This window comes from Stylophora pistillata, chromosome 6 (assembly GCF_964205215.1).
Source record: "Stylophora pistillata chromosome 6, jaStyPist1.2, whole genome shotgun sequence".
Classification (NCBI taxonomy): Eukaryota; Metazoa; Cnidaria; class Anthozoa; order Scleractinia; family Pocilloporidae; genus Stylophora; species Stylophora pistillata.
In genome coordinates this window covers 25,251,358-25,259,734 of record NC_142524.1, presented here as the reverse complement: position 1 = coordinate 25,259,734, position 8,377 = coordinate 25,251,358, and the positions used below count along the sequence as shown (strand labels likewise).

General features: G+C 38.8%; 2 protein-coding genes and 1 pseudogene across 2 annotated transcripts; 2 read left to right on the top strand and 1 right to left on the bottom strand.

Annotated features, from left to right (window-relative positions):
* Window positions 1–233: 233 nt before the first annotated feature.
* Window positions 234–3,044, top strand: LOC148729037 (uncharacterized). Its single transcript, XM_088725494.1, has 2 exons — window positions 234–360; window positions 2,356–3,044. Exons 1-2 carry the CDS (start codon window positions 291–293, stop codon window positions 2,649–2,651), a joined length of 366 nt encoding a protein of 121 aa, XP_088581620.1. The 5' UTR covers window positions 234–290; the 3' UTR covers window positions 2,652–3,044.
* An 866-nt stretch (window positions 3,045–3,910) lies between these two features.
* On the top strand, window positions 3,911–6,375 carry LOC148729036 (putative skeletal organic matrix protein 5). Its single transcript, XM_088725400.1, has 4 exons — window positions 3,911–4,001; window positions 4,334–4,367; window positions 4,859–4,985; window positions 5,282–6,375. The coding sequence occupies exons 1-4, from the start codon at window positions 3,998–4,000 to the stop codon at window positions 5,798–5,800; spliced, it is 684 nt and encodes a 227-aa protein (XP_088581526.1). The 5' UTR covers window positions 3,911–3,997; the 3' UTR covers window positions 5,801–6,375.
* A 1,326-nt stretch (window positions 6,376–7,701) lies between these two features.
* LOC148729035 (putative skeletal organic matrix protein 5) overlaps window positions 7,702–8,377 on the bottom strand; it is an 849-nt pseudogene continuing 173 nt past the window's right edge.

Here is an 8,377-nt window from a genome sequence, read left to right as displayed (position 1 = left end):
GAACAGAGGGATTTAAGGCCGGTTCAGTAAACTTTGCTAAACAATAGCCAAAGACTGAATCTCTTAAACAAAAAAAACAAAAAAACATGTAAATTATTAATTATTCCATCGTCCTGGCACGAAATGAAGTATTTGAATAACTATACTTCACGCAACAGCTAAGTTTCTATTGGCTGAAATTAGATTAGAAGGTTATACCCAAGAAAAAATAGTTTTTAGATCGCTTCACCTGCATGTAGGGTTGGACATGAATTTACACTTCTCTCGGAAAACTTTCTGAGTTCTTCTCGATGATGTACACGTATTTGATCTATATCTGTCTTGTTTTGCCATTGTGCAGTATGATGTCTGCAACACAAGGTTAGTTTTACTTAAACCTATCATTAGCGGAAAAAATATGGTAAAAATAAACTTTTACACTGTTTAAGAGTTGCTATTGTTTTAAAGCATCTTTGTTTAGTTACCAACAATGCCGTTTTTCCTCTTGTTTTTGTGGTAGATCAGCCTTTTATAAGTTAAATTTTTGAAGCTTTTCATGACTAAATAAATTATTTTTTGGTAGATTTTGATGGGCTTATAGAGGTTATGGCCTGCATCTGTTCTATGGACGAAATAGAGACAAAGCAGACAATTTCTTATAGTTATTTTGAAGTTTTTTGCGAACATGGTTCGAAAGGATCTTTAATTTTAGATGGAGAATCACCGTCATTTTCTCTATAATTCAGGAAATCCATTCCTGTCTGACATTTGTCATGTGCAGTATTATGTAGGTATCTCAGGTGGCAGTGCAAGTTTGAAAGCCAGTGGTGCTAAGATCATTCTAGAGCAAGTTGACAAATCTGCATGAGCACCGAGACTTCGTTGGAAAGCGAATGGAGCAAAGAAAATATCATTCTCTTTTCTCTTTCATCTCGGCTTAAAATTATCAAACATGAAAGCCACTTGGAAATACAATGGTTGTTTCCATGGATTTGTACCACCGTGACAATTGAAACTGACTACTTATTAATAAGAGGTTCCTTTAAAATATTCAGTCCACTTAACTTAGCGCAGAGCATTATATTTTGTAAAAACTCGCGCGGTGAGATAAGTAGTCTGAAAAAATTATGATGGAGGCTTTGACCATACGAAATTTCCAACTTCTCAGAAGCAGATCTAGAAGATTTCTATAATACCCTTTGGGACTTATGAAATATATTTTTTTGCGATCTATTTTCTTAAAATATCATTGAAGTATTAAATTATTAATATCGCCAATCGGTGCGACTGATATTGAAGGGCTTAATAGTCAACAGTAAATTTGTTATGCAGACGACACTAAACTCTATTTATCACACCATGATCCCCGAGCATTGGAGACTTAGCCAGTTCAACACAATGGTTTCGACAGAATGGGATGTTAGCAAATCCAGACAAATATCAGGGTTTGGTTTTAGGAAACACTGATTGTGATTTCCAGTTAGAATGTGCAGGGAGGCCAATACCTACCTCCAGTGAAATAAAATTATTAGGTGTAACATTGGATGACAAGCTGAAATTCGATACTCATGTTGCATCGATCTGTCGAAAGGTGGCGGGTCAGGTTTATGCTTTAAATAGGCTTAAAAATATCCTGCCTCTTATTTATTTTACCTCACTTTGAAAATTGTAGCCAGATATGGCACCACTGTGGGGAAAGGAATACAAATAAAATGGAAAAGGTAAATCAACGTGCGCTTAGATCATGTATACAAAGATAAGGGTATTTTATATGAAGACTTGCTCGATTGTATCGGATTGCATACGACAACAAAGAGTCGTAGGATTCAAGACATGTTGCTAACAGTCAATAACTGCTATCTATATAAGGTCCCCGACCTATTGCTGACTTAGTTAAACCAAGGAGGACTGATTACAATTTAAGAGGCACTAACATGCTTTCCTTACCTAAGGTTAACAGTACCAAGCATGGTCTCAAGTCATTTTGTTATTTTGCTGCTAAGACTTGGAACGCGATACCAGATGCTATACGCGCAAAGGCTGGCGCAAGAACGTTTCTTCACGATATCCGTCGCCTAATATTTTAAGTTTTTAGTTTTTGATCTCTGTTTTACTACACATGTATACAAATATATATTTTAATTTTGAAATATCCCTTTTGTAATAACATTTTACTTAATGTACATAATTTCTGAAGTAGGTTGTAATTTTTATTGTATATTTTGTTGTGGGCTTCCTGGTAAGTAGCTAGTAGCTAAGTGTGGTGCCACATTAAATAAAGAACTACTACTACTACTTCTACTACGACTACTACTACTACTACTACTACTACTACTACTGCTACTACGCTCATTCTAGGTTTTTGTTTAATTCCAGACTTCAGTGACGCAGATGAATGCCGCACTTTGGAGTTTGGACCTGAAAAAGCCTTTGATGGCAAACGCCTGGCAAACCACGTGATTCGCGTGGTGGAAATCATGATCGCAGGGTTTTGTAAGAACGTGTGCTACATGGAACCCGACTGTGTCAGTATTAATCTCGATAAAACAGCAGAGGAACGTGGAAAGTATCTATGCGAACTGAATAATGTCACTCACGAAGGACACGAACATGAGCTGGAGGAGAACAAAGATTATTTTCATCATTCTGCTGATGCAAGTATTCTGTGTTGATCTACCTATTAATTGGTCCAAAAAGTAACGAAAAATATTTCAATAATGCAACTTAGTTTGTTGTAAGCCTTCGAATAATTTTACTTTTCTTCTTTAACCTAACGATCCTCTTTGAGTTTTAGTAAAGAGGTTGAGATTAAACGAAACCTGGGCCGCAAATTGCATTTATCGGCTCAGTCTCAAGAGAATGACAAGGCCTAAGATACAATTGGGATGACTAAGTCAAATTATCATCAGTTTGAAGAGACGTATACTTGATTACAAATTTGTCCCTTTGGCTTTAGAGCGCATGTGTCACAAACCGCTGTAAGAATGAAGGCACTTGTCAAAGTGGTTTTACTGACAAAGGCTATCGCTGTTTGTGTTCTGCTGGATTCAAAGGAGAAGACTGCGGCCAAGGTAAACAGAAATTGTTTTTTAAATAAGTGAGGACGTCCAAAACTAATTAGCAAGCGGGACGAGAAAAGCTGTTAAAGGAGAATTACCTGCGGTTATTATCAAAGGAATTTAGATCTTCTTCTTTACCTATCCATTCTTCTTCGTGAAAAAGAGGAGATCGAACAAGGATTACTTCGAAATTTATGCTTTAATTACTCATCCACCGTGGTTTTGAGGCATCATTCGGACCCACCCGCCTGTTCATTACTAGAAAAAAAATTATTTCAAAGTCCATTTGCCAAGAACGAACCGATCTCGTTCTTTATCTGAATTACTTTTTACTCTAGGCTGTAGTCGGATTAACGCAAAAACTTATCATTCCTTTTAACCGAATGTCGAAAAGCGAAACCCTTAGTAATCATGGCAGCTAATCAGAGAAAAAGAAAAAAGTCCAGCAGAAATTAATGAGAAATCAAAGAAAAAACAAGCCAGCAAGTCTAAGGGCGAGAAAACGCGATTCTGAGTAGCTTGCAGTTTTGAGTGCGGTTTGAGAGGTAAAAATGAGTAGCAGAGAAGCGAGGCGTTTGGTAAGCTACTCCTATTGGCGGCTCTGCTCCTCTTTACCTCTGTAAGGGCCTAACATACGCCAGCTTTGCAGGCCGGGAAATGGCGAGTGATTGAGTTGCAGTTGGCTTTGATACGTTTCATTAAGGGTATGGCTCGAGTATTTGAACCAATCACATGGCAGGACAAAAACCAGCAGATTATGGGTTACCTTTAACGCTCAAATGAAAATCATTCTTTGGAGAATTGTCCCGCAATCAAAAATTATCAATTTCTTCTCAGACATTGACGAGTCTGCTACAGAAACACATAGCTGTAATGCCAATGCTGTGTGCAACAATACTGAAGGATCATACAAGTGTTCATGCAAACCTGGATACTTTGGGGATGGAAAAATCTGCACAATGAGTAATGAATCTCTTTTGATGTTTCCATGAGGTTTCTTGTGATGCTCTGTTTCAAAGTAAACGCCTCTCATTTGCGTTTTTTTCTCTTTAAATGTAAATTTTCATTTCAATCAGATTTTAAAATACCACACGTTCTTTTTTCTGATGTTGTTTAAGGGCCCGTTGTTAAGTCATCAGAGAAGAGGGTGATTTTGTTTATGTTAATCACCTGCCTTGTATTGATCAGTTTGCAAAAATTTGGAGGAAACTTGATGCTTTTAATGATCACATGAATGCAAAACTACTCACAATGCTACCGAGAAGATTAATATTCATATGTTACTCTTCTTTCAGTCTCAACATGCAAAGAAATTTACGAAAGGAATATGTAAGTAAAATAGCTCAATGACAATATCCAAAATAGGTAAGAACGAGATAAGCCATCAGAACAGGGTTGTTCAAAGCTGTGTTAAGATAACCCAGGGTTAGTGTGAAATTTGATTTTAGATCTGAAAGCTCTGAAAGAAAATTCAGCTTAATTCCATTTGTCTACAATTTGATGATTGAATGTCCTAAAAAGAACTAGGAAGATTATCTCAAAATGGCGTTTGATTAGAGAAATTTAGAAACCTGGATTAAAATTTAACCCTGGGTTAGAGCTAATCGGCCTTTGAACAACTGGGCCCAGAAGGAATAAAAGCAGTTATTTTAACAACAATCCAGCCCCTGATCCTTTATGATAATCATCCGAGCCGACTAGCTTCTTTTTGGAAAAGAATTGAAACGTACGTTGTGTCTCTTGAAAAGGTATAAGACCTACTGAATATGCAAAAGTCTCGCTATGTACTACCAGTTCTCACAAAGTATTTTATCCAACAGATTAAACAAGAGTGGTAAGGTTGTCCTGCTCTTGGACTCAAAGCCAATTTCCGTTTTCTGTCACATGGGAGACTTTGGATGCGGAGATGGAGGATGGACACCTGTCATGAAAATTGATGGCAGCAAGGTATAAATTGATTTGCTATCAATAAAGTATAAAATCATTTAAAATTCATCGCAGATACAGGTCAGTGTAAGTAAGCGAAATAGAGTATATGAGAAAATGTATGCCGTTTCCTTTACAACTAACAAAAGTCGTTCGCTCGACCGTTCACTCATCTTTACGAGGCGGGAAAAAAATGGGCAACTGTCTTTCCAACAAACACCAAGGGTCGCTTACGGTTAGTTAATGACCGTGAGCCTAAAACAGTCTATAACGGGTATCAAACTAAATAAGAAAAACTCCTTTATCATCGATTTCAGAGAACCTTCCATTACGACTCTCATTTCTGGAGCGACAGAAAAGCTTATAACCTTTCTGGAGGAGAGACTGGGTTTGACTTACAACAGACCAAGTTACCGACCTACTGGAACACATCCTTCTCCAAGATCTGTCTCGGTATGAGGATTGAACAACAGACCAAATTCACTGTAATCAATAAGCACGCTAACTCCCTGCACTCACTGATCGCTGCTGGAATATACCACGCCACCTCACTGGGTCGTAACATGTGGAAGTGGCTGATTGGCTCACAGGCCTCCTTGCAGCCCCACTGCAACAAAGAAGGTTTCAATGCGGTGGGAGACAACCCTCGGCAATCCAAAGCAAGAATCGGCATCACAGCCAACCAGGAGAATGACTGCTCTTCTTGTGACTCCCGAATTGGTTTTGGTACAGGAGGTTACCTTAATGACTTCAACACCTGTGGCAATGAAGCAACACACGCGCCAGACAATGGAAACAAGCACATCAAAGCCATGGGATACATCCTGGTGCAGTGACTGGGGACACAGTTCACTTCCCAAATTTTAATTCAAGCTTTAAAAACGAAGTAGAAATTGGCCAAGAAGACAAATTCCATATTCATGAGACGTCGATTTCGCGGGCTGTATGAGCAAGGAAGTTACATGTCTCACCGTTTTAGCATCTCGAAGTAAAACAATTGTGCACATCAAGTGTCGATGGATAATTGCCTAGCCGCTTCGTGGCTCGGTAAATATCCACCACTAACCATTTCCACTTCGGTGAAGAGTTGTTAATAATTATCATGCTCTAACAATAAATTCTCGTGACTAATTTACAATGAAATGTGTAGCAATTAGAGGGGAGAAGCTTTGTTTACCTAGAATCGTAGAATCCAAAGCCCCCGAGCTGAACGTGTAATTAACTACAGAAAAAGATAGTAGTGTAAGGTACTGTTCTTCATTGCCTGTTTTTAAAGGGCCGTTACTTCCTGATGCCTTTTATACTGATATCTTATGATTTGCTTGAATTTTTACAGAGCTAAACAGCCTATAACCTCACCGGCAAAACAATTCTTCCTAGAAATAATAAAGACACCGTCATTAACAACTTATTTTCAGTTCAGTTGATGGTTCACGTCGATCGCTCAGGAAAGAGTTGACTTAAAGAGGAATGTTGTCGGTGGTGGTGAGTGACCACTCGTCATCATCTCACTCAAGTTAAGAGCATTTTGTCGGTCGAGTGCTACAAGTTTCGGTAGTGTAAACTAATTGAACAGTTTTTCCGCAAATATGGTCTGATAGGTTACAATGCGAAAAAGTCCGGTCGGTAATGAGTTGCGAATTACAATATTCGGACCGAGCCTGGATTGGGCTAGCAGAAAGTTCTACTATTTATTAGTTTCCAAATAATTTCAATAACTTTGGCTTTGAATAGCTGGTATACAATCTTATAACAGACTCTCACTCGCTCAACAGATATCGACAACTACTGGCGCTATATAAACGACTTCCTCATCACATATTTACATTCATGAACCTAACAGAGCCACCTAACCCTACCGACGGATTTTAACTGACAAGTCAGAACCGAACAGTGGATGGCATCACGTGCAGCAAAATAAACAATGTCTGTTTTAAGGGAACAGTCATAACTGGAGAGAGGTCCAGAGGATTTTGATTCTTATGACCCCCCATTCCGCCTTGTTGGCATTAAATTGGTAGTCAGTTTTCGTTATTCACCTCTTCCCCTCCATGGTCTGTAGGCGACGACTGATCGGCCCTCCGAAATCCCCTAAACCCTCCCGGTGATAAATCATGACTAGTTCCAAAACTATCCTTTCTTTTGCATCAGATAACTACAGAATTCTTTTCTATAAAATTTGGAAATGAAATCTGACTGATCCTTTTGGGATTATTTATGAATTAAAAGGTGTCATCTGAAGGTGTGGTGTAAAAGGTCATGACTAACGGAAATATTCCGGAAGGAAATCCGTTCAGTTGAATAACTGATGATCATCGTGTTAAAATTAATTTCTTCATTCATATTCCACGTGGAAAATGCCGTTTTAAGCAAATGGTACAGAAAAGTCGTTGATTCTAATGAGAGCAAGAAAAGTAGGCAATATTTTAAGCAGTACTACTTTTTGGGTTCCGTTACTTCTCCTATCTGTGCCAATTATTTTTTCGTACAAATAATTAATGTCTGTGGGCTCCAAAAGAATTAAAAAGTCGCTATTTCGTGTATCACCTTTAGTGTGTGATCTGATCGTGACCTCCCTTGGCCTACAGCTCGCGATGTGGACGTATAATAAACACCGAATACGTCTTCGTAGCCAGTATCTACCTCATTCGTAAAACTTGAATTAGCACAATTAACACGTCTTAGACTGACTACAAAAAATCTATAATTGACAGACAAATCGGATCAGAGGAGATAATTTTGAACCCATTGTTTTATTAGCTTCTACGCTTTAGGATACTACATTTTCTACTTGATGATGCCTTCTTGGCTTAAAATTTGGGAAGCTAACTGTGTCCCCAGTCACTGCACCAGAATGTACCCCATTCCTTTGATATGCTTGTTTCCATTGTCTGGCGAGTGTGTTGCTTGATTGCCACATGTGTTAGAGTCATCATGTAGACCTCCTGTACCAAAACCAATTTGGGAGTCACAAGAAGAGCAGTCATTCTGCTGGTTGGCGGTGATGCCGATTCTTGCTTTGGATTGCCGAGGGTTGTCTCCCACTGCATTGAAACCTTCTTTGTTGCAGTGGGGCTGCAAGGAGGCCTGTGAGCCAATCAGCCACTTCCACGTGTTACGACCCAGTGAGGTGGCGCGGTATTTCCCGTCAGCGATCAGTGAATAGAGTGAGTTGGCGTGCCTGTTGATCACAATGAACCTGAACTGATGACCAATCTTTATACCGAGGCAGATCTTGGAGAAGGGTGTATTCCAGTAGGTCGGTAACTTAGTCTCTTATAAATCAAAGCCAGTCCTGCCTCCAGCAAGTTTATATGTATTTCTGTTGCTCCAGAAATGGGAATTGTAATGGAAGGTTCTCTGAAAAGCAAAAAAACAATTTTTCAATTGTTTCTCTTTTTTTGCAATCAGTA